The following is a 25,932-nucleotide window of genomic DNA, read 5'->3' on the forward strand; positions in this document are numbered from 1 at the left end:
CACTCACACCTCTCGCCCCTCAAAAAAATTAAAAATAGCAAGGGACGGTTGTAACGTAGACAACCTGATTTGTTAATAGAGTTAGGCAATTTCTGCAGATTTAAGAAGAGTTTATGACATGCATTTTCTAAATTTGTCTCCTTTTTTCTTGATGCAGGCGAGTGACTTCAATGACCTTACCAGTTGGCCATCCTTAGGAGGCGGCCCCAATATTAAGAAAGAGGTCAGTCCTACATAAAAGGGTGCTTCTAGAAAATTCTTTAAAAAAACTGTTTTGTTTTGTGCTGATTGTTTTGTAGTTGATATATCGTTGAATGGCTAAAAATATGTGTCTTGTCATTTATATTTGAATTAAAGCGCAACTGTGTTAACCATTTGGTAAGCATAAATATTCATGAAATCAAAATTATGAAGTGAAAAAAAGGGTAAACCAATAGAATAAAAATAAAATAGAAAAAACGCAATCGAGATTTTGCTACTTTTTTATACAATTTTTTTAAAGGCCTGATGATGATAAGGTACCAATCAAGAACTTGCTCTGTGGCGGTAAAGTTATAATGAGAAGTCCCCTCGATCCACTGAGCAAAAGTACATTGAGTAGTCCCTGCCGATTTCTCCCCCCCCCCACCCAATGATACCTCCTCCTGCAATGCCTCAAAACCTGTAAGAAACTTTAATAGAAATTTGACTTCCTATTTGTTTGTAGGCGCCACCGTCTCCCAGAGTTAAAGAGCCCGTCAAGGAAAAGGTAGAAGCACCTGCTAAGGAGGTCCCTCCTGTGAAGAAAGAGCCCTCGCCTGCCAAGAAAGAAACGGCGCCCCCGCCGCCCAAAGGGCGAGACACCAAGAAATCTCCAGCTAGGGAGGTGCAAGTCCGTGCTCCCCGAGTGCACAGGGAGGATGCCAGGTCCTATGCACCGTCTTCCAAGGCGTCAGAGTCTCGCGCTGCAGACAGGAGGGAGAAGGACAAGGACAAGAAGAAAGGTGAGATTGGAGTTTGTTTGTTTGTTTGTTCGTTTGTTTGATTTTTCCAGTGAAGGGAACTCGGCAAACTCTGGGTATAAACACCAAGCGGGCAACAGCCAATCTCTCTCATACAAACATTGGTTTAACGTCTACGCTTACAAACAGCCTAATCAAGAAATTGTGATTCATTAACTAGACTCACTAACTCGATCACTCTGTCGCAATGACAGCTGGGGTCTGTCCCGCTGATCTCAAATGTCCACAGTTAGTAGCTAGGTTCCAGAGTCCTTGCTTGGTGGACCCAATTGCTTGTTCCAAGATGTCCTTGGGCGGCCTTAAGATCTTGACCAACTGGTACCAGGGAATTTCGCCTCTGCAGGTAATGGCCATGTTGTGTGCCTTCTTTGCCGGGGTAACGTTGCTAAAAAGACCCTCTCCGCGGTGTGAACTAGGCAACCAGGCCTAATACTTGCCTTGGTGCCCTTGAAATGTTACAGTAGAAATTAACAATTTCCTCATAGGGTGCCCTTTGCCAAAGATAGGATTTGAGGCCTTGCATGGTGAGGTATCAATATATATTTGGTTTGTGATAACGCCATGTGTGTATCTACTTGCCAGGTAGAGTTTGTTCTTAGAGAACTGTCTTTCTAAGGCAACAGTACTTATTCTAATCCGTGATAAATCAGCAGTTAGCTTGGTACTTGCTGGATTCACAACCCACATTTAGAACCCAAAGCCTGCAGTATAATCACTGGACCACGGTGACCATGGTTCATATACACACATCCTCAATCCTAGTTTGTGTAATGTCTCATCTAAGACAAGAATCAAGTATGGGAAAGTGTATTGGTTAACCAGTAATGATTCCTGTTCCCCAAAAGTGTTTTTTGGAAACATCGTTCTCGAAGGAACACCCTGATAGAACCCAGCTATCCTGTCGGCCATGAGCCACAGTCGATTATCGGCCATTGCATGCATGAATCTTTCACTTACCTTGTTGCATGTGAAACAATCGTCATTCAAAAGAACAAGGGTCTGGATTTTGGGATTGCTATTAATAATCCTCCAGGAAAGAGTGAGTTTGACTTTTGATTCCAGCGACCATTGTCCCCGTCTACTCTGAGTGCATACATGGTGCAACACGATGAGCCTCCAGAGGGAGTCAACATGTCCACTGTTGAACCCTTCCCGCATAGATTGTTTTTGGCCTGTTATCACGTCAACCGACCCACACACATGGACACGTTTCATTTTTGTGTTAATTCACATTCCTTTTGTTTAGGTGTCTTTGAAAGCGTGTCTGTTTATATGTCAGTTGGCTTTAACGTGGTTTGTTCAAGACACGCAGCTTGAAGTAGACAGGCAACTGTTCCAACCGAGATGGTGGCAACTTCAGAACTTGAATATGCCCCATGTTAAGGCTCATCCACAATGCTTTTACACAAGGCTCTGCTTACTGTCGAATTCTGTGCTTACATAATAACAATAATAATAACAACATGCATTTATATAGCGCTTAATACAAGGTTTCTAAGCGCTGAACAGGAAGTGTATGATAACAAAAGAAAGACAATTAAAAGTGGGATGAAATAGCAGAAACTGAACGCCTAGACGGATTTAAATAAGTGTGTATTTAGAGCAGTTTTAAATGAGTCCAGTGAAGATGAGGCACGGATATGAACGGGGAGATTGTTCCAAAGAGTGGGAGTGGCGATTGAGAAGGATCGGTTTCCATAGCGAGTGCGAGGGATAGGACCAAAGTTGAGTTCCAGGTGAACACGAGTTGTAGGTTGCTTTTTGGGAATAAGTATCTGAGATATATTTAGGGGCTAGACCATGGTTAACTTTGAAGGCAAGAGTGAGAACTTTAAATTGGATCCTTTGAGACACAGGGAGCCAGTGTAAGGAGCGCAGAACAGGAGTGATTTGATCTGATTTCTTTGTGCGAGAAACTAGACGAGCTGCTGAGTTCTGTATTCGTTGGAGGGGAGCAATGTGGGATTGAGGAAGGTTGATGTAGAGACTGTTGCAGTAATCGAGGTGGGATGTGGTGAAAGCATGAACCAGTCGTTCAGTGGTACTTTGGTCCAAGTAGCGTCTAAGCTTTGCGATCTTGTGGATTCCAAAGGCAGCGGAGCGACATGTTTTCTTGATGTGTTGTTGTAGGGTTAATTGGTGGTCAAGGGTGACTCCAAGATCTCTAACCGTCTTTGATGGGGTGATGTTGTCGTAGACAACAGAGATGTGTGCAATAGGTTGTGCTGTTCGGAACTGTGAGGTGACATGGAGTACTTCAGTCTTAAATGAGTTCAGCTGTAGACCGTTCTTGCTTGACCATGTCTGAATATCAGCAACACAGTCTGATAGCTGCTTCATGGACTCAGTGTGCTCACTCTGCTTGAGTATGACGTAAAGCTGTGTGTCGTCAGCGTATACTGCGTGGTGAACACGTTGATGTGCCCTAATGATGCCACATCTTGATGATGCCATCCCTAAGAGTTATGTGCTTCCCAGGGCTCGGTAAGCACATAATTCCGCGGTAAGAAGAGCCATGAAATTGGATCCTGATGTGAGTCAACTGAATGAATGCCTTTATATGCCTGATTTTGAAACTGCTTATTGCCAAGACAAGGACCCAATTTTATAGAGCTGCATAAGCAGACAATTTTGTGCTTTGCAAAAATTTGCAGTATACCAGTCACAAATTGTTCATGCGACATGGTAATTTGGCTGGGAACCTTGTTGTGGTAAGCGTCTTTGAACAGCCTTTTCAAACTGAATTGGTCAGTGACAATCTTGCCTTTCTTCCAATGGCCCTCAGACAAAGGGCTTTATGAATATATGCAAAGTGGCTCCCGACAAAGGGCTTCATAAACATGCAAATTGAAGAGATAAAATGGTGGCGACTGGTCACCAGATGCTGAAGGATTTTTATGGACATGTGGAAAGTTTAAAAATAACTTGGGCCCTACTAGTCAATATGTCATTGATTTGTAAACTGTTTTATTCTTTCGTGTCTGTCTATGTGACAGAAATTGATAGCCTAGTTCATTGCGCTTCCAGTAACACTCACAGTTATCCATCTTGTCAGTAATTTATTGGTGATAAAGTCATGAGTAAAGTGGTGTGCACGTGTAAGATATACGGTCCTGGGTGTCATTATGGGAACAAAACCATATGGCGAGTTAGCACCAGCGCTAATAAGCATTTAGTATCTCTACTTATTTTCTGGCCGATAAGGGCTGGCCCCCAGAAATGTTGCAAATGTAGGGCTTCCTGTTTGGCGAAGCCTGCCATATTGTCATTTTGTCGTCGGTTGTAATTTGCAGGGGATATGACTGGAAACAAGACAATTAGGTATCAAATTGGAAGACACGGTTTGATGTTAAAACCGCTCAAGTGTTTAATGACATGTGGCTTTTGCGTTGTCTGTCCACAATTGCGACTGAACACTTAAACAACGAGACCATACTTTTTTAATTGTGTGTATTGCGCAATAGGTTAAAGACAGTGGACACTATTGGTAATTGTCAAAAACCAGTCTTCTCACTTGGTGTATCTCAACATCTGCATAAAATAACAAACCTGTGAAAATTTGAGCTGAATCGGTTGTTGTAGTTGCAAGATATTAAAGAGAGAACAAAACACCCTGGTCACACAAAGTTGTGTGCTTTCAGATGCTTGATTTCGAGACCTCAAATTCTAAACTTGAGGTCTCAAAATCAAATTCGTGGAAAATTACTTCTTTCTCAAGAACTATGTCACTTCAGAGGGAGCCGTTTCTCACAATGTTTTATACCATCAACCTCTCCCTATTGCTCGTAATCAAGAAAGGTTTTATGATAATAATTATTTTGAGTAATTACCAATAGTGTCCACTGCCTTTAAACAAGTGAACTAGTACTGGCCATGAGAGGGCGCTGTTGAAGTGAAGATCCTACGCTTATTTTTTCATTTAGAATTTTTTTTAATTTTTGCAATATTATTTTTTTTTTTGGGGGGGGGCAAATAGGTTCAGGCAAACTTATATTTGTAAGTTGCCAAGTGGTCCCTTACAAACATTTCCCAAAGACTTTAAAGTTTGCAAATGGCAGTGCCCTTTAAAAAAGAAAATGGCATTGCCCTCTCAAAAGATGAAGTTGTACATGTAGGCCTTTAAAAGGTTAATTTAATAAAGCAATTTTGTTGTATTATTTCTGGCTTAAAGAGCAAACATGACAAAGTACATAAAGTAATTTTGATGGCAAATAGGTCAATTTATTGAGCCATGGTATATTGCTTATTATATAGCAAATTTGACAATATCTTTTCATCCTTGAAATATGATCTTTTTCTCAAATATTAATCTGGAGGATGTAATAATAGTATTTATAAAAAAATATAAAAAAACAGCTCCAAGTGCTTCAAAAACCAGACCTGGAATACCATGGAGTTCACAGGGGTTTGTGACCTCTGTTGCCCCTTGTCTTCGCCTTAGTGCCTCTTCAAAATTTTACCATAGACACTAACTAACAGTCTTGACACTAAGACTATTCAATGGAAGTGCCCTTTGCATAATGGAAGTGGCTTTGCCTTCTCAAAGATGAAATTCCAGGCATGAAATACCTGGAATCTGTCACCCTTCAATCTGTCACCCTAGCTATATGGACAACTGTTATTCATGGAAAAAATAGTTGTAGCTTGACCATCTGGCAATTCAGGACAGCTTGGCATGTCAGTGACGCCATATTGTCACCGCTATGAATCAGGTTTTTGAAATGAAGTAATTGGTGCCCCATGAAAATAAAGAGTTCATGCTGCCACCATATTGGTCCTGTTCACCATATTGGTCCTGTTCCCTATATCCAGTAACTCTTACGGATGCTAATATGCATGGTACAAAAAAAGGACCAGACTATTTCTCCTTCCAGCCTCAGTTAGGTTATATTGAGTTGAATGGGAGAAAAGTCAATAACACCGCTACACTTTGGTAAAGGTCTATTATGGAGCATAGTCCAACTTGTCTAACGTTCAATTTGTTGAAATAATTTTGAGCATATAATTCTTGGTACAAAATGTCGTTTCCCATGCAATTAATTTTTAAAGGGACTCACAAAAAAAAAAAACCCACCTGTATTGCATAGCCCCTTTAATCATACATGTATGAATTATTTTAGCATAATTCAGTCACTGGTGCTGAAATCATCCACCACGTGTGCTCTGTGCACTGTACACGTAATCAGTACACTTTGCACTAAGCCACACACATTGGACGCCCATTGCACATGTGTACTTGAAGAGACTGGTGGTTCTAGACACATAGTTACACTAGGGGCCTTATATTATACTCAGTCTACACACAACACATGCACAAAATTGCAATCTTCACTGGATTGTGGTGTTGTATTCTCTTGGGAAATGCATGCAAAATTAATTACTTCCAATGATGTTTAAAATGCTGGTTGTAACGGCTCTTGATTTTCATTGATTCAGATGTTGTTTTGACTCACAAATTTGGCTGGTTTTAGCTTGACATAAACTTCAACAATGGAGTGTCTACCATGTCTACAGGTGGTCAAGAGTTTTAGAAAAGTGACAAGTCTCATGACTAAATTTGAAGTCTGAGTCTTTGTATGGCTGATAATCAGTAATTTAAAATAAGTAATGGAAAACAGTCTCGGTTGAGGCGATTTTTAACTCGTGTGAGGAGATTTTGAAAAAATTGGTTTCAAAGTGTTGAGAATCGTCAGGGATATTAATGAGGTCAATGAAGAATGCTTCTGGTTGAAGTTCAGCAAATGTGTACAAAAGGAAATATGTTACTCTTCCAGATGGATACAGTATATTATGAAACTACTCGTCAACTAAGCATCGTCTGCGACTTTTAGAGAATTACCGACGTTGTGGTCCAACAATTTGGCAGACTGTTCCCCCAGAGAGGCGAGCTGGTCACTGAACATGGATGATTCATCATAGTTGATGTTAACCGTGAGCTACACGTACGTAGGCGTTTAAAGCAATCTGGCGTGAAACTCAGCCACCACATGCGCGTTTTTGTTGTTGAGGTGTGCGCCTTCCACATAGATTTGACTAACATGTCGTCAACGGATCATTTGAGAGGGATGTCAGGTGTCGTTGCTTTATGATGACAGAGAACCGCCACTCGGAGGGAGCCCTCGTGTATATTTTGTGAGATTTTGCAGTGTGGATGAATATATCTGGTGTACTTTGGTATTAACGTCTTTGTGATTATGGCGGAGCTGCAGACTCTCCCGTCTAAAGTGAAGACTGAGGGAGTTGTGGGTGAGTTGGAGTGAATTTAAAGAAACACTTTGCCTTGGATTGGTCGAGTTGGTCTACGAAAAGCGTTTGAAACCGTTTGTTATGAAATATATATGGTAAGAAAGATATTTTAAAAGTAGAATACAATGATCCACACAAGTATCACTCAAAATTGCACCGGTTTCATTTTACGTCGCGAACTAACACGGACAGCCATTTATGGGAGTCAAATTTTTGACTTCCGTAAATGGCCGACCGTGTTTTTCGACGAGGTAAAACGAAAACCACGCAATTTCGAGGCATATTTGTGTAGATCATTGTATTCTACTTTTACAACATCTTTCTAACCATACCGATTTTATAACAAACGGCAACAGAACGCTTTTCAAAGACCAACTCGACCGATCCAAGGCAACGTGTTCCTTTAAGTAACCCAAGTCGGACTGCATGTTTTTCTATTAAAGAGATTTATACACTGTTATATATCGTGTAATACTGTGTTTGTCGGCCGGTTTGGTGCCAAAACCCCCCGAAGAGTCTTATGCCCATTTTCACATGTGTAGCAGCTTAATATAAAGCACTGCTTGAATGAGCAGGGAACCAGTACACAACCATGTAGTTTGGCTGGTACCCTGCGTTTGCTATACTAAATGTTTGAAATGGTACATTCGACTATGCCAGCCTGAAATATGATATCCGTTGGTGAATTTGTCTACTACACAGACCACAGTCAACCCTCTTACTGTCTAACCATTTAGTATGATCCCTGGTTTTGAATGACGGATCAATAAGGTAAGCCTAAAATGTGTATGGTGAATGTTTCTACGCGGACCACAGTCAACCCTCCTACTGGCTGACCATTTAGTATCACTTGTTACAAACAGTTTACGGACATCGTTCCATGAAGTTCAACCCAATTGGTGTCTTAAGTTTGGTCACTTAAAAGGAAAGATATGTTTCGTAGTCACTCTTAAAATTAATAGCAATAACAAACTTGGTTAGAATCCTAAAGCAGCTTTCGGTTTTCACTTTGAAGTAATGCGGTTATGTAAAGAAGATATCAGTTTTCATCCCCCAAAATTTGAATCTGAAAAGTGTTACTGTCAGTAACGTTTCTCAGATTGTGTACAATATTATTCTTCCTGCTCAGGATTTTTGGCGATATATCTCAAAAATGCGACCATGAAATAAAATGTTCACATGTTAGTTTTATTGTATACAACAACATTAAGGATATAGAAAGGTTTGAGGTTAAACAATGTAATGACTATCTCATTATGAGTTTGGGTGATTTTGAAAAAAAACCGTTGGTTTCAACTCGACGTTTCAGTATGCTCTGATCATCTTCTTGAGAATGGAGCATACTAATGGAGCACACGATCAGAGCACACTGATCGAAACGTTACCAACAGTTCTTTTCAGAACCACCCCAACTCATTAGAGATAGTCACTACATGGTGTTACTGCAAACCTTTCCATATCGTATTTCCACCATGCAAAGTTTCAAATCCTACTTAACATTTAGGATTAAAACAATCGAATGGTTCCACAAACCATAGGTATACATTGCCTTTTAACACTGTGTACTAGAATACCAGCATATTGGGGTGAGAATTGTTCAGCTGCCATTCAGGTATGCCCACGTGTACCTGTGCATGGGGCCATGGCCAGTGTGTATTGTGCTCTGTACCAGCCTGTACAATATGGTAGAATTGGTGATAAGCCATGCGTGTGTTGAGTGACAGTGTGTAACAACTCTATATGGATTAGGGGAGTCAGAATTTATAAATAGAGTTCTGTTGGTTGTAAAGATGACATCTATTGAGAGAAGAAGTTCAACATTTTGTGCCATTTTGGTCGTGTGTCCACAATTTGGCATGGTTGACTGCAAATAGCACACGCATTCTATCTTATGTTTATAAACATGGGAAAATACAATTACAGTGGCGTTTGCTAAGTGCCTTTAGAAGTTTGGCCTTAACAGTGATGAGCTGAACAAATGCTTATTAAAATGGTAAATGAGAATTCTCTGGAAGGGGTCCGGCTGGCAAGTTCAGTATTGGAAAGCATCACCATTTCATTTGAAAAATGGACTTGTGAAAAAGCTGGTGGACTGGGGAATTGGCAAGCTAATAAGTTCTGCTGGCCAATCACTAAAATAGCCATGGACAAACCCTGCAAGTCCAAAGCTGTTGACATTTTTCAAAGAAAACATGAAAGATATATGACAAGTGTAAAAAGGTGGCGTACTAGTGAAAAGACAAGCTAACTGGTCGTGCTGGCTAGTAGCTGAACAAGTTAAGGGCAAACTCTGCATAAGGACCTACATGTTTGATATAAATTGAGAAGAAAAAAAATGATAAAACGAGGTAGAGTTAGTATGGCTTGAAGTTTTGGCACTAGCAGAGCCTATTTCCAGTGCGGAACCTTCCTACATGTATATCATTGTTTATGAAACGTCAGATTACTTGCACGAACAAAATCTTTTGAAAACAAAATTGTAAGCATGACCAAGCAGTTTTTGTTTGTTTAGCCACAGACTTTGCCAGGATGTTTGTTTGCAAATCTTCCACTTTTAAAACGAAAGTAAATGATCTTTTTTGCAAGGATCAATTGCTTCTGTTGGACTCTGGTTATGGTGGTATGGCTGATCCATAGTATAATCAGTTTACTATTGCAGTCTTTAGTCCAACAAAAACTCGTCACCCTAGCTGTTGGACTCTGATTATGGTGGTTTGCCTGACCCCTTGTAAAGCATAGTCAATTTAATAGAGCAGTCCTGAGTGTACCTGAATCAAACAAAATATGCAGTTGGATTTTAATGGGTAGAGTTGAAGACAATCCAGAGGAAGTGTAGTATTTAGAGTTAAGTTTGAGAAATAATTTCTGCTCTTATTTCAGACAAGAAGCAGAAGTGGATTCCTCTGCCATTGGACCCCCCTGAGCCAAGAGGAAAGGGGCGGGACCGAGAGCCACGCCACGCACCAGCCCGCAACAACCGGGACAAGGAGAGCAACAGCCGAGATGCTGCCCCTCCCCCGCATCATCGGGAGCGACGGGAGACCAGAGAGAAACGGGAACCCAAGGAAGCATCTGAGACAGCTCGGGTACCAGCCAAGGAGGGAACCAGCAAGGGTAAGCCAGCCAATTACAATGGGGATGGTTCATCAGTTGTGTTATGCTTGGTTTCCGCGATTGAATTTAAGGTTAAAATTTAGGCATTGTTAGTCATGTTTTAGAGGTGTTTTTTTTTCAAGTTCAGGAATGAGGTTAACATTCTCTTTACTAAAACGTACAGACCATTTATTTGCAAAAAAGTCTACACAACTTTAGATTTTGCTAAAAATTGCAAGTTTAGAGACTTTTAGTTTTGTTTTCAACATGTGAATCACAAAATTTTTTGCTAGAGCCCTAAACCTGTTCCATATTAACATGAAGGGAACTTAAGATTTAAAATAAAAAAGTTATTCGGTAGTAATCAACAAAGCATTACGCATCTCAAGTTTCTTGATACTTTCCTTCTAGGTACTCCTCCAGGATCTTGGCGCGAGGAGAGAAGTCGCAGTCCCAGTGCCTCCAGCACCGACAGTCGCAGTTGGTCCCGGGGCGTGTATCGCAGCCGAGGGCGCGGCAGAGGGCGTGGTAGAGGACGTGGGCGTGGTGGCTACTTCAGGAACACAGAGCATCAGTGGACCAACAACAATACAGTGGAAACTACTGGTAAGGAATAGGTCATGGCATGTTTTAAAAAAACCTGAACTAGATAAGCTCCAGCTTTTGAATTTGAACCTTGTCTATTTTATGCAGTAAACTGCAGAACTTCTCAGGGGTGTTCCCTCTCACTGCACTGTTTTTTGCTAGCATGCCTTACTCGCTCTTAACCCCTGGAATTGGTTCATTAAAATGTGCCAGAATCTGGCTTAGGCCTGTGGCCCATCCACTCTCTGGTCTGCTCAAGTATGGAAACCCGCAAACAAGGCATCAGGTCAAAGAGTTACTGGTCCCTACTGGAGTTCTTTTTCAAGAACTTTTCTAACTATGCAGTTTATGGTGACTATGTAAAAACATGAATCATTTGAAATGGAACCGCATCAAAATGTTTCACCTTGACACACGCAAACTATTAGCATCCTACAAGCACCCAAAAGCTTTAAACAAGCGTGCATGCAAAGAAGTCACTTTTTGGAGCTGATTAGTGTGGTTTTGCAGTACATCCCTACGAAGGGGTTAGTAACGAGTTGTATTAAAATGGCCTGCTGCCCATGATAGAGAGAGGCTTATTTGTATTGTAGGGATTGCTTCAAAATCAGTGCACCATGATAGTTGCTTGTGTTGCTCAGACTTAGCTTTCACCTAGAATCCTTTATGGGTTGATCATATTCATTGGGACATGCAAATGAGCTATTGAAGGGTGTCATGGCCGATTGGTTAAAAGCACTGAATTCAAGTTCTGGTGCGTAAGTCATCAGAGTGCGGGTTTGGGTCCAAGTCGTGACACTTGTGTCCTTGATTGTTTGTTTGTTTGTTTCAGTTTGTTTGATTGATCTTCCCATTCGAAACAGCCAATCTCTCTCACAAACAGTTAACGTCTATGATTACGAATTACACAAAAGCAAGGAAACTGTGATTCATTAACTAGACGACAGTATTTGTTCTAGTCATTGTGAAATCAGCAGTTAGCTGGGGGATTCGAATCCACAACCTTGTGGTTACAAGTCCTGCAGTCTAACCACTTGACCACAGTGACCTTGAGCAAGATACTATAATTGCTTCTCTTCACCCAGGGGTATAAATGGTTACCTGCGAGGGTACAGTATTGTAATGTGTAAGCAGAAGCCATTGGAGCGCTACATTTGCCCAGGGCCCAATTTCATAGAGCTGCTAAGCACCAAAATTTGTTAAGCATGAAATTTCTTCCTTGATAAAAACAAGATTACCTTAAAAATGTTCCCGTGATTTTCATGATAAGCAAACAACAGCTAAAATACCAGTACCAAGCAATATGCAACAAATGGAAATTTGGTTGATAATCCTGTTTTTATCAAGGAAGAAATTTCATGCTTAGCAAATTTTTGTGCTTAGCAGCGCTATGAAATTGGGCCCTGGTTGTATACTCCCTAGGGAGCTGAGAAAGATGAATGGAATGTTATTGGCCCAATGACCAGGGCACTAATTTACGTGTAAAGCACATTGAGATGGTAACTGTGAAATGCGCTATGTAAGAACTTCTTCTCATTATTGTTCTTGTACACTGTGTAGAGCTGATGGACAATATTGAAAACTGTGTAATTTTTTTTAATGCCTGTGTTATATTTGCAGTACCCGATGCACCGTTTGTACCCCAGTTCTTTGAGCCAGGGGAGTTTGACACGCCGTTTATGACCTTTCCATCGTACATGTATGACGGAGCCGCATTCCCTGGACCATTGCCCCTGGAACCTGACCAGACCACGTTAAGAGACTACGTCAAGAAACAGATGTAAGTAAACACAGGCTCATTACGCGGCAATTCGACCCTGCCGGCTTTAAACGGCCGTGTAAGAACTCGTCGCTTCCCTTTTATTCCCTTAGGAATGTTCAAATTTTGCTGTTTATGGCTGATGATTATATCCACTGCTGTTCACATTCTGTATTGGTAGGCACTACTTGTGCCCGCCATGTAGATATACATTGTTAAATGAGGCCATAAAGACACAAATGAAAGAGGGCTTAAAACATTTTTAGTGGCAAGAAGCGCAACGGTCAAGGTACTTTTTATAAGATATGTTAAACTTGCATCGTGGATAAAGAATATTAATTTGTTTTTTTTACCCATACACTGATGTGTGTTAGCACTGTATACTCAGTACTTTTTGTAACACGAAACACAATGTCTACAGATTGACACTAAACTTACACAGTTCACGATAGTAGAAAGCTTCCTTGAAAATATTACTTGCTGAAGTGTTGTAGTTTTTGAGAAATGAGAAATACAATGTATTGAAAATAATTTTCGTCTCGGTGATCATTAGACGATAATGATTGTTTTCAATACATGGTTTGACTCATTTCTCAAAAACTACAGCACCTCATCAACTAATATTTTAAGGTACTTTTCTACTATCATTATCTTCAAACGGTGTAAGTTTAATGTTAATCAGTAGACACCGTGTTTTGTGTGACAAAAAGTACCTAAATCCTTAAAAAAGGGACTAGTTGCATTAACCAAAATAAGCATCAGTAATTTTGGGGTTCTTGTACAGTAAGTTATTTGTCTGGTTGTGAACTTTCTGGTTTAAAGACAATGGACACTATTGGTAATTGACAAAGACTAGTCTTCTCACTTGGTGTATCTCTTGGTGCGTCGTCGAAGTCCCGAGATAACTATGAAAGAAGAAACAACCTTGTCACACAAAGTTGTGTGCTTTCAGATGCCTGATTTCGAGACCTCAAATTCTAAACCTGAGGTCTCAAAATCAAATTTGTGGAAAAATACTTCTTTCTCGAAAACTACGTCACTTCAGAGGGAGCAGTTTCTCAAAATGTTTTATACTATCAACCTCTCCCCATTACTCGTTACCAAGTAAGGTTTTATGCTAATAATTAATTTGAGTAATATTAGTGTCCACTGCCATTAAATAATGACTATTTTTTCACCATAATGTTTTATTTTTTTACAGTGAATACTACTTCAGTGTGGAGAACCTAGTGAAGGATCTCTTCCTACGGAGAAAGGTAACAAGTCAAACTCAAGAGACAATGGATTTTTATGCATAAGTTTTACTAAAGTTATCTTACAAGATTGGTAGAGCTGATTCAAAACAGTTGCAGACATTGTCATGTTTTGTGTGATTGGCCATATAAATGCAACTACAAACCTGACAAAATATGGGCTAAATCCGTTGTGTGAGTCTAGAAAATTGTGAAAAACAACGGACACATGTTCAGGAGGCCAATTCAGAACTGACTCTGCGGCAGTACAGTTAATTACGATCCTATAAGCTAAAGTAGTAGTCCAGTCTATTTTCTATACCATCCGCCCTGTTATCAGGACAGTTAAAAAGCAGGACAGTTCTTTTCAGAACTGAGAAGTCTCCCGAACCTCCGATTATCTACTCTGCGGCAGTAGAATAAAGCAAGACAATTCTCTAAGAACAACTCTACCTGGCAAGTAGATACACACATGGTGTTGCTGCAAACCAAATATACATTGTTAACACATTGTCATTAGTTTGGGATGTGTCAGCTGAAATCAATTGTTATTTTTAGTTGGTGGGTTACAACAAGACTAATTGGCAGGAGCGGAACTGAAACCAATGACTGATGAGTTGGCCGATGATTATATCCTTTGCTGTTCACATTCTGTATTGGTAGGCACTCCTTGTGCCCACCATGTAGATGTACACTGTTAAAATGAGGCCAAATTTTTTACTCAGTAGGAGCTCAGAAGACACGTACATATATTTTTTTGCTGAATGAAATTCTTGCCGCAGTCGCACTATTGCCTCAATTACTGCAGTGATGCCATGCTGTGGTTTGTCTTTGGTGGACACGCTGAGCCAGTCTCTTCGAGCTTCAATTTACATGCTTGCTTGATAAAAGCAATTCCTCCTGTAATTGACCAATGGTAATCATGCTTTCTACATTTTTATCCAATCACTGTTTAGATGGATGCAGAGGGATACCTGCCTGTGAGTTTGATAGCCAGCTTCCATCGGGTGCAGAAGTTGACCAGTGACAACGTCATTATCATTGAGGTAAAGCCAGCTGTAGTTATTTATAGCAAACCTTTTTTTGAGATACTGGCGAACAAATTTTTTTTTAAACAATTGTTTTAATCCTTTATAATTATACATACATACATTAAAATGAACCTGTTAAATTTTCATTTAAAAAGCTGGTAATGTTTTTAAAATATAGCCAGAAATCCAGAGCTGTTGTGTCCATGCTGGAAGAATAATACGTTATTGGAATACTTAATCTGAGAAACATATCTGACAGTAACATTTCTGCTATTCAAATTTTCCTGTTTATGGCCGATGATTTTATTTCAAACGCTAGTAGCGTTTTTTGAGATATCGCCAAAAATCCAGAGCTGTTGTGCCCACGCAGAAAGAATAAACTGTAGTTTGAAAACACAATCTGAGAAATGTACCTTTCGGGAATGTTTCTCAAATTCAAATTTTGCTGTTTATGGCTGATGATTATATCCACTGCTGTTCACATTCTGTATTGGTAGGCACTACTTGTGCCCACCATGTAGATGCACATTGTTAAATGAGGCCATAAAGAGTGCTTAAAAAGGGATTAGTGGCAAGAAGCTTAAAAAGGGATTAGTTGCACTGACCAGTTTTAAATATTGAAGAGCGTTAATGGTTTACTTCATGCATCAATTTGACTTTGCTTTCCCCTTTGAAAGCAAGTGTTTACTTCTAGCTTCCTAATTATGTAAGGGCCAAATGGCATCTTTGGGTTGGCTTGGGGCTCGAGGCTGACAGGAGTCTAAAGTTTGGCCCAGTGTCATGGTAATACGTTCAGCCGAATTCTTCCTCTCTGTCTTGTTTATGGAGCGTCTCGAATAGCTGGCACAATGTAGGCACAAAGGAATATTTCTGTTGGCATATGCCTGCAGTCTATTATATGGCAAGAATGAAAATATATTTTGGAATCAGTCAGCCGAAGTTTGGTTGTGAACCCTTTTAGTGAAAGTATGTTGCGCCCTCCTTGACAACCTCCTTGCCTTGTACACTCACCATTGATTGCGTTTCTGCTCAGTTTCTGCTCAGTGTGGGTTCAGGCCCCCGCCGTGACACTTGTGTCCCTGAGCAAGACACTTAAAACTCTAATTGCTTCTCTCCACCCAGGGGTAAATGGGTACCTGAGAGGGCAGAGATGGTTCTTGTGATTGGTTTAGCTTAGTAGCGCATATTTGTTGCAGAGGCTCTATACTCCCCAGGGAGCTGAAATGGTTTAAAAAATGAATTCAATGGCCCAGTAACCAGGGGTAATTATGTTGGAAGCGCTTTGAGATGCCCTCTGGTGTGCAAAGGGTGAAATATAAAAAGCAATTATTATTATTATTATTATTGTGATTTCTTTTCAAAGGCGCTGGCTGACAGTGAAGAGGTTGAGCTCTCTCCGGATAATATGAGGATCCGACGCCGTGATGACCCTCTACAGTGGATCATTACCGGCCCCGCGCTACCCTCGACCGTCACATCGGTTCTCTCCTACGACAGTCCAGAGTTTGTTCCCGGCAAGCCCTACCCTTACGTGAATACACACGACACAGGTTTGTGGAGAATCAAGGGTTTCAAGGGTTGTAGTACTTATTGTACTGCACACAAACTCCACTGATTTACATTAAACTTACATGGTTTGAAGATAATGATAGAATAAAGCTTCCCTTAGTTGAAGACAGTGAACATTATTGGTAGTTGTCAAAGACTAGTCTTCACAGTCGGTGTATCTCAACATATGCATAAAATAACAAACCTGTGCAAAATTTGAGCTGAATCGGTCATTGAAGTTGCAAGATAATAATGAAAGGAAAAACACCCTTGTCACAGGAAGTTGTGTGCTTTCTGATGCTTGATTTTGAGACTTCAAATTCTAAACTTGAGGTCTCGAAATCAAATTCGTGAACAATTACTTCTTTCTCGAAACCTACGTCACTTCAGAGTGAGCTGTTTCAATTCTCAACCTCTACCCATTACTCGTAATCAAGAAAGGTTTTAGGATGATAATTATTTTGAGTAATTACCAAAAGTGTCCACTGCCTTTAAAAAAATGTGCAAAAGATTTTCACAAAAATAATTTTCTACTTTTAATTGAGATAAAATTATTAAACAAACAAAAGAATTTTCTAAAATTTGATGAGTAAAGAAGCTGAAACTTCTACAGGTAAATTAACTTACACACTGACTGTTTACAACCAACAATAATATATATTTTTGCATCTTAGAGTTAATTCTTCAAATGATGATTTATCAAAAATACATGAAAGTAACGCTTTTGTTTATCAAGTCATTGCATTCCTAGAATAAATTTTGTCTGTTGGAAGTTTGTAGACTGCGGAATTGGCCGATGATTATATCCTTTGCTGTTCACATTCTGGATTGTTGGGCACTCCTTGTGCCCACCATGTAGATGTACACTGTTAAAATGAGGCCAAATATTGACTCAGTACTATCCAACTTCATGGTCAATGTGTGTGCTGGTCTATACATGGGGATTGATTATCAGGTGGGCTTTGTAGATCTCTTTGGAGCGAGACCTTGACGTGAATCAATATTACTATAACAGATTTGTAAAGGAGTTTATTTTTAGAATTTGTACCCACTTTTCAGAACCAGCACAGCTCATTTAGAGATTATTATTACATGGTGTTACAGCAGACCTTGATAGATTTCCACCCTGCAGAGTTTCAAATTCTACTAAAGTCTGATTTATGATTATTCTTCCTTTTGAAAAAATCAGAAAACCTCTGATTAAACAACCTGAAGTCTATTGAAGCCTGCACCATATGAAAAAGATCAATCCTTGTGCTCAAAACAGTTGTTCTCCTATTTTTTCAAAGACGAATTATCATGCCTGTAGTGAATAATGATTGGGTTTTTGTGTTTGAACAGAATCGGCTCCGACTTCACCGACGCCAGCCCCAGACGCCCAGAACGTAGTTAACAATCTGAACGACGAAGGCATGGAGATCTCCATGGAGAGGAAGGACAGCATGAATGGGTTCAACATGACCCCTGGCCTGTCCACCAGCCTGCCGGAGAAGGAGTCTAGCATATGGACAGAGGTACGACGGCGGCACAGGAGCCCTGCAGCAGCCAGCAAACCAAAGGTGAGCTCTTGAGGCCTTGAGGATTTTCCATCCAGTACCATGCCTCTCCTCAATGAACCCATGCCTCACACTCCTGAGGCGACAGCCCTTGATTTCACCAAACTCTTCCTAACTTAGGATTAATCTTAAGACTTAGGATGAGTTCATTTCCGTGTCCAAAGTTGTGGGACGCATTGAACCTATCCCAAGTTAGGAGGGGTTACTCGCCCTGAATCGATGTAGGATTAATCACAGCATTTCGTGAACTCAGCTGCGGGCCTTTTTTGTTCAGCTGTGAATGCATCTGGAACTTTTGACCACTTAATCTTGGATCATAACTGCGTAAAAAATTCAAATCTCTCAAACCTTGTTCTTGTGTGACAAGCTTTCGAGGACTGATACAACTTCAAACGTCATGATAACTTTACTTATAATATTGTTTCCGTTTGGTTTTGTCAGACACCTGGCTCCCCTGAGCCCAACTCGGACTTGTTCGGAGGACAGGAGGAACTAGACTTCCAGTTTGACGAGGAGCTGTCCAATATAACGGGTAGCGGAAGGAAAAACACCTTCTCAGAATGGTAAGTTATCACCCGTTTTTTTTGTTTTATTTGGCCAATATGTCTTAGTCTTTGTTGTGTTTATCCACTTTGACAAAAGTTTCTCTCAAAATAAGTGAACGCAAAAATTTATTTCCAGTGATATGACAGTGCACGGCTCCAGTTTTGGAGGAAAGTTGAAAAGACTGCAGGGATTGCATCCCAAAATGTTTTACTTGTTCAAAATGAGGTTGAACAAGCCATCATAAAAAGATCTATTTCATCTGTGTTTATGTGTTGATGTTCCTGAAAGAGAACTGAAAGATAATTATCTTCATTCACAGTGAGGAGGGATTCATTTCATGGCAAAAAACTTGATCTAAAAAAGGTATCAAAACCATTGAAACAATATTGTCTGCTTATTAAAACAGCTCTTTTAAATTAGGATCTTGGAAATGCAAATTGGTAGAAGCTTGAATCCTTTTGCTTGTTTTGACTGCACAGGTCGGACGACTCTGACGATGAGATCACGGACCACGAGGTGAGCAAGATCATCATCGTGACTCAGACGCCGCCATGCTACAAGAAGCACCCCGGGGGCGACCGGACGGGCTACCACGTATCCCGCTCCAAGATCACCAACAACCTGGCCAAGATCATCAACGACGGACTGTATTACTATGAGATGGACCTATGGATGGATGATGAGATTCCTGTTCCAAAGGTCACTATTTGAATATTCAAATTTGACCGGTCAATTTGGCCGGTCATTATTTCCCTTTAACACACCTCTTGCTTGTACTGTATTCGGTTTGGCTGAAACTCTGTCACGTTGGGTGAACTATTAAAGTGTAGTAATAGGTTAAAGAGTCCTCTCTCGACGTGAAGCGTGAACAGCAACTAAAAACTTCCTTTCTTTTCTTGTTTCACATTTAAGATGTGTTATAAAACATGTATTGACTGGCATAATTCGGTAACCAGTGCACATCTATTTCCCCTCATTGCCAGTTGATATGTGTACACTAATGCTCTTGTTACAGCCAGCTAAATTAAAGACTGAAATGTTGGGAGGCTTATAATATTGTGTAATTACATTTCATTCCCCCTACATGGGATGAGAGTGCCAGTTTTTATGATCTTCAATGTGTACTATTTTCTTTTGCTGCAATTGTATGGACGTATTGGTCTGCTTGTTATGTGTTTTTTATTTGCTGTAATTTGTATTGTAGTTTAGTGTAATTTACGCCTTTGAACATCCTCGAAAGAAGATACGTTTTTATTATAATGTTTTTGTTTGTCCTTTCGCTTCAGACTGAATTAACTTACAAGAAGATCAACACCATCAGTCAGGAAGACTTCTCCACCCTGGCACCGAGGGCAGAGTATCCCGAGCAAGAGGTACCCCCTGCCCCGCCGATCAAGGAACCGGAGGAGCAGAAAGAGGAGGAGCTAGTGGTAAAACCAGAACAAGACGTCAGACCCAAAGACATTACGCCCATCAAAGGTATGTTGGCCAGGGTTTAAAGAGAAAAAAAAGCTGCATGGCAGAAAATTGTGCTTAATACAGGCCTTGAAATGACCCATGGCACCCAAAGCAATGCGCTTATTTTTTGACTGCGTGAGGGCGCTATAAATAGTATTTTTAATCACTTCAAGGGGGTATACGAGATTCGCCCTGTACAGATTAATTGGCGTTCTGTCACTTTTGTTATGACGTAGTTTCAATTTGCTTAAGAGGTGGCAGCTCCTTAAAAAGTCTTCTTGTCCGTGATGGATTAGATATCTGTGATGGTAATGTGTTCAAAACTTTATTAACTGTTTTGGGTATGAATAAATATCCCCCCGAAAGTGACTGAGAGCGCCCTCACTCGGTAAAAAAATATGGCCCATTGCTGTGGTGCTTTTGCTGTGGGGCCCCATGCAAAATTCCTGTATAAATGTACATTTTCCCTAAAGAAGTGCCCCATATTAGAGGGAAATTGCTTTGTTCCTTAACTAGAGAAGTTCAAAGCCTGTTAGTAAATGCCAAATTAGCCGGTAAGCTCACTCAAAGAGTATTCATTACATTGTATTTGGCTGGTAACCTGAACGTACTAAGCATGTTGTCTGTGCTAACCATTTATGGGGGTTGCTAAATAGCTCTGTTCAAAGCTAAATTTGACCCAGTATTACTGTGTGCTTTTTCTAATGACTAAAATGTTGATTCTGTAATATGACATTTCGATAATGTCTAAAATTTTGAAAATTGTCATCGTAAATGTTGGATGTTATTTTGTTTTAGGTATACCCCAGGCAATGATGAAATCGGAGAGGCAGATGTCACAGTCGCTACCCACTGCCGTCGCCAACGCAACAACCCCTGCTAGGGAGTCGATGAGACCCATGGGGTCCCGCACCCCTAGGACCAAAGATGCCCAGTCGACACCCAGGTTCTACCCAGTCATCAAGGACTCCAGACCTATCGATAATAAGGTGAGCATGTAATAATAATAATAATAATAATAACCCGTTTTTATATAGCGCTTTTCACACCCGGAGGGCGTCCCAAAGCGCTTCACATTATTACCCCTGGTCACTGGGCCTTAAATCACTCCTTAAACCATCTCAGCTCCCTGGTAGGGAGTATGCAGCCTGTGCAACATTAATATGCGCTACTCGGCTAAATCAACCACAAGAACCATCTCTGCCCTCACAGGTACCCATTTACCCCTGGGTGGAGAGAAGCAATTATAGTTAAGTGTCTTGCTCAGAGACACAAGTGTCACGACCGGGATTCGAACCCACACTCTGCTGAACAGAAGCATCAGAGCTTGAATTCGGTGCTCTTATCCGCTCGGCCACGACACCCCACATGTACCCAGAACTCAGTTGCATAGATCTAGTTATCTAAAAAATAGTTATTACATGATTGAATCTGCAAGTAGATTTTTTTACTATTATTTATAGTTAATTTTTTGAGAAGCAACATTTTGGAACTTCAATCTAAACTTGTATACCCCTCAAATTTGAAAGGCAATTTAAAAAGTGATTTTTCTGTTTTGACCCTGTAGACGCCAAGAAAGCGGAAGACCAAACATAGTGACAACCCACCCGTGGAGAGCCACGTAGGTTGGGTCATGGACTCAAGAGAACACCCTAGTAGGTCTAGGAATACATCTGTCGGGTAAGTTCGGGGTCCCAATCCCTCTTGTGTAGATAACATTGTCATGAGTTCTTCATCATGTCCATTTGGCCCGTTGTGTCAAGAGGGGGCTGCAATAAAGAACCCTTGATATTGTTGTTGTTCAGTACGTGGATTGCAGTACACGTCGTCGACCGCCATCTTTGAAGTGTTAACAAGAAAAGTGCACGTGTTGCGCGGACACGCATGCACTTTTTCCCTGTTCATGCATCAAAGATGGCTGTCGATGACGCGTATTGCAATCAGTATATTGTTAGGGATGTGCTTCCATCTTTTCACATATTTTACATGCATTTTGTGATATTTTTAGGACTCCTTCGAACCTTTTCACATATTTTACATGCATTTTGTGATGTTTGTGTCGTTCAATTGACATTAGAGGTCTTTTTGCATTTAAAATGTTGATTTTTATTACATGCTTTATTGTATTTCATGAAATTGTTATTATCCAATTGTCATTCATATTTTTGCATTTTTGTCACATATTTTACATGCATTTCATGATATTGTTACTGAACAACTTGTCTGATTGCTTCTTTTTCATGTGTTTTACATGCATTTCGTGATGTATTTTGTGTCAAATTGGTGTGTGTATTTTTGTATATTTTCACATATTTTACATGTATTTTGTGACAGTATTATTGTCCAATTGTTAGGGGTCTGTTTGCAACTTCTTACATGTTATAATGCACATCATTTTGCCATATATAAATGTGTCTATTTACGTACAATATTTGTTGAGTTTGAGGTGTATTATTATTTTGGTTATAATCATACATGAAATTCCTTCCAGGTTTTGTTTGTGTGAAGATTGAATGAAAAATGTATTCTGCTATTGTCGCTTGTAAACAATGACTTTTATCATAAAGTCACAATAGGCTTTATCTCATTTCCTTTGCAGCTTTTTATTTCAGGTAACATTTAGGAAAAACATTATTTCAATACTTATTTTGTCATTCTGTGATTTTTCATTCTCCCCAATTGTCTTAAGTGTTTTAGATTTTTGTTTGTGATAAATTGTTTGGGACACTGAGTAGTACTGTAAAATTATTTGCATATTCTACATGATATAGATTCTGTTATTTGATGAGTAGAACACGTGTCACATTGCATACTTTGTTTAGATATTGTTCCTATATTGATAAATATTGGGCGCCTTTCAGCTTACCTCCGCGAGTACTAATAGATTTTACATTGAGTAGGCCTACTGTTTGTATTGATTGTTTTGCACACAAGCTTAGATGCTCTAGAAAAAAACATTCAGCTATGACCACACCGGTCCTAATCTTGTCTTTATCAGTTGTTTTAGTACCTTGATGCTGAAATATTTTTTTGAAATAAAGTATATTTTATCAGTCAAATACATCTTTTATATTCTATAGAAGTGAGGCTTAGTTAGGCTTAGTTAGGCTTAGTGCTATGAATATTTATCAAAAGGCATCCGTTACTGCCAAAAGTTTGATTGTTATTCATTTTAGTTCTTGTCTAAACTTGTGGCCCTCAATGTTTTATCCACCAGGTCACCATCGGAGGGTAGTTTGGTCAGCACAAGCTACGGTACTCCACAACCGATACCCAAGTTTGAACATCCCTCCCACGAGTTATTGAAGGATAATAACTTCACGCAGCATGGCTACCACAAGTACCATCAAAAGTGTCTGAAAGGTAACAAGTCTTGAGAATTATTGCCACAGTACTGTTTGCCATTACTGTTGCTCTTAAAAAATATGGCTATATCGAAATTGCCAGCTACTGCTACGATTACAACAATAATAATAACAATATTTAAAATTTATATTGCGCCCTTACATACAAAATGCTCAAAGGCGCAGAACACATGTCAAAAAGCACAGAATGGAATAGATAGACAAATATACAACAGACTGGTCACCAGGCCAGTGCCCAAACGAATGTATGGGATACGCCTTTCCCGCCAACAGAGAACTAAAAGGTCTATCCCTGCTGGCATGGGTAATGTTTGATCTTTGCAGTAGACAGATGCCTCTAACCCAACGACTGTTGCTAAGTGTGCTACTAAGAATATTCCATACGTTAATGCATGCAGCCATAGTTGTAGCTATAGCCGCCACTTTGGACACAGCCTTGCAATTTTATCTTTTGACTCTTGTATATATGATCTGAGAAAGATTGAAGAATCGTTATTGGCCCAGTGATTAGGGGTGGATTTTACAAGGAGTTATGACTAGTCTAATGTCGAGTTAGGACAAATTTACTTAGGCGCTAGTCTTAAGTTTTAATATCTCCTAGGACTATTTCTAAGTTAGGACTAGTCCCGACTGTCGCTGAAATCGACCTTGGGCACTAATGTGAAGCGCATTGGGCAGTTCTTGTAAATTGTACTTTACAAGAACTAGTTATTATAAGTTATCACACAAGCGCGAGTGGAATACGAAAAAATATAGCGCTTCTGCGTCCCATGTCCAACAATGGGACGCAGAAGCGCTATATTGTTTCGTATTTCACGAGTGCGTGTGTGATAACGAATTTATCTTCCAGTCTCACTTACACTGTGCAAAATTTGAAATTTCAGAGCGTTATTTTACGCGCACAAACTTTAGAAAATAATTTTTGCACTGTCCGTATACGGAGCGTGACAAAATGACATTTCACAATACGCACTGTGTAATAAAAACAGAGGAAGTAGGATATAAAACAGAGGTCGTAGCATATATTTTTTTATCCCCATAGTAGTTCGAGTTTCTGATTGGTGGATAAGCGCGTACTGGAAGATAATATTTATATTAGTAGTAGTAGATGTCTGATGTAGAAGAAAAATAAGGAAATGAATGATGAGGATTTGTAATTGTTTGAAATTCAGATCGCAAGAAGCTTGGCATCGGCAAGTCCCAAGAGATGAACACACTCTTCCGGTTCTGGTCGTTCTTCCTGCGCGGCAACTTCAACCGCAAGATGTACGAGGAGTTCCGCAACCTGGCGGTGGAGGACAGTAAGCATGGGTACCGCTACGGCGTGGAGTGCCTCTTCCGCTTCTACAGCTACGGACTTGAGAAGAAGTTTCGCGCGGACATCTTCAAGGATTTCATGGCCGAGACGAAGAACGATTACAATTTTGGTGAGTAGAGATCGGCATGAATATGTGATTAAGAGGCTGGTTCATACTTGCTGCGTTTTGTCACTTGTGTACACTGCGTGCAGACCCTTTTAATTGCAGTTCGCAGTATGAAAATGGAAGCATAAAAAAATTTAAAAACGCAGTACATAGTCAGATTGCGCTTCTGCATCTGAATTGTTAGTACAATTCCAGTACTTTTTCTGCTATGGTTGTTAGTTGGTTGTATGAAATATTTCATGTTTCATTTTCATATTCGCTGTTATTTATTTAATGTGTTGTATGGTTATATTTGATATCTGTTTCCTCTTGTAATTTGTTTGAATTTTTTATTTTTTTCACCATTTACTATTTTACCTGCCTCAATTTTTTTTTTTGTGTTTTCCTTTTCTTTGGCTGGATTATTGCCATTTTGCTTCAGTTGTGTAGTTCCCGTTTCCTTAATCATTTTGTACAGCGCATCAATACGTTTTGTTTATGCGCTTCATTTATGTTTGATAGTATTATTATTGGTAGTAGTAATTGTAGTATTATTTCAAGCATGCCCAATGAAACAGGGATAATAATGTTGTTATATAGTGCCTTCAATGAGCTACTAGGATCTATGCACTATATAAGAACCAATTAGTATAACTATAATCACTAATATTCGATGTTTGATTCATTAACAGGTCAATTGTACGGTTTGGAGAAATTCTGGGCCTTCCTCAAGTACACCCGCAAGAAGAATCTAGGGGTTGACCCTGAGCTTAAAGAAACACTAGAGAACTATAAGACACTAGAAGATTTCAGAGTACTGGTGAGTGACCTCTCAACTTTGACCTTGCCATCTTGTGAACTCACATTATGTACACATAGACGTTATTACGGTGTAGCTCTTTCAGAAAAGTATATGTTTATGGTTATAGGAAATGTTTGTATTTTTTTTTGTTCTCTTCTATAAGTGATTATTTTCTATTTCTTGTTCATTTTAGTGTGTAGTTTATTGAATGTTGTAGAGAGAAATAAGATGATATTAATAAGAACGTTAATTAGATTCTGATTTATGATTAGTAGCTGTTATCATTCAAGTGGTTCAGTAAACTTTT

At 39.8% G+C, this 25,932-nt stretch overlaps 1 protein-coding gene across 2 annotated transcripts in view; it reads left to right on the forward strand.

Moving 5' to 3' along the window:
• LOC139935743 (la-related protein 1B-like) overlaps window positions 1-25,932 on the forward strand; it is a 44,306-nt gene that overhangs the window by 11,272 nt on the left and 7,102 nt on the right. For both annotated transcript variants that reach the window (XM_071930299.1, XM_071930300.1), the window contains 17 exons: window positions 158-223; window positions 707-983; window positions 10,128-10,361; window positions 10,752-10,946; window positions 12,546-12,705; window positions 13,886-13,940; window positions 14,873-14,962; window positions 16,311-16,497; window positions 17,837-18,054; window positions 18,493-18,614; window positions 19,077-19,296; window positions 19,884-20,076; window positions 20,854-21,044; window positions 21,623-21,735; window positions 23,273-23,418; window positions 24,593-24,847; window positions 25,516-25,643. In XM_071930299.1, coding sequence (XP_071786400.1) covers window positions 158-223; window positions 707-983; window positions 10,128-10,361; window positions 10,752-10,946; window positions 12,546-12,705; window positions 13,886-13,940; window positions 14,873-14,962; window positions 16,311-16,497; window positions 17,837-18,054; window positions 18,493-18,614; window positions 19,077-19,296; window positions 19,884-20,076; window positions 20,854-21,044; window positions 21,623-21,735; window positions 23,273-23,418; window positions 24,593-24,847; window positions 25,516-25,643 — 2,850 coding nt within the window. The remainder of the gene's footprint in view (window positions 1-157; window positions 224-706; window positions 984-10,127; window positions 10,362-10,751; window positions 10,947-12,545; window positions 12,706-13,885; window positions 13,941-14,872; window positions 14,963-16,310; window positions 16,498-17,836; window positions 18,055-18,492; window positions 18,615-19,076; window positions 19,297-19,883; window positions 20,077-20,853; window positions 21,045-21,622; window positions 21,736-23,272; window positions 23,419-24,592; window positions 24,848-25,515; window positions 25,644-25,932) is intronic.

The sequence above is a fragment of the Asterias amurensis genome, chromosome 4, assembly GCF_032118995.1.
Source record: "Asterias amurensis chromosome 4, ASM3211899v1".
Classification (NCBI taxonomy): Eukaryota; Metazoa; Echinodermata; class Asteroidea; order Forcipulatida; family Asteriidae; genus Asterias; species Asterias amurensis.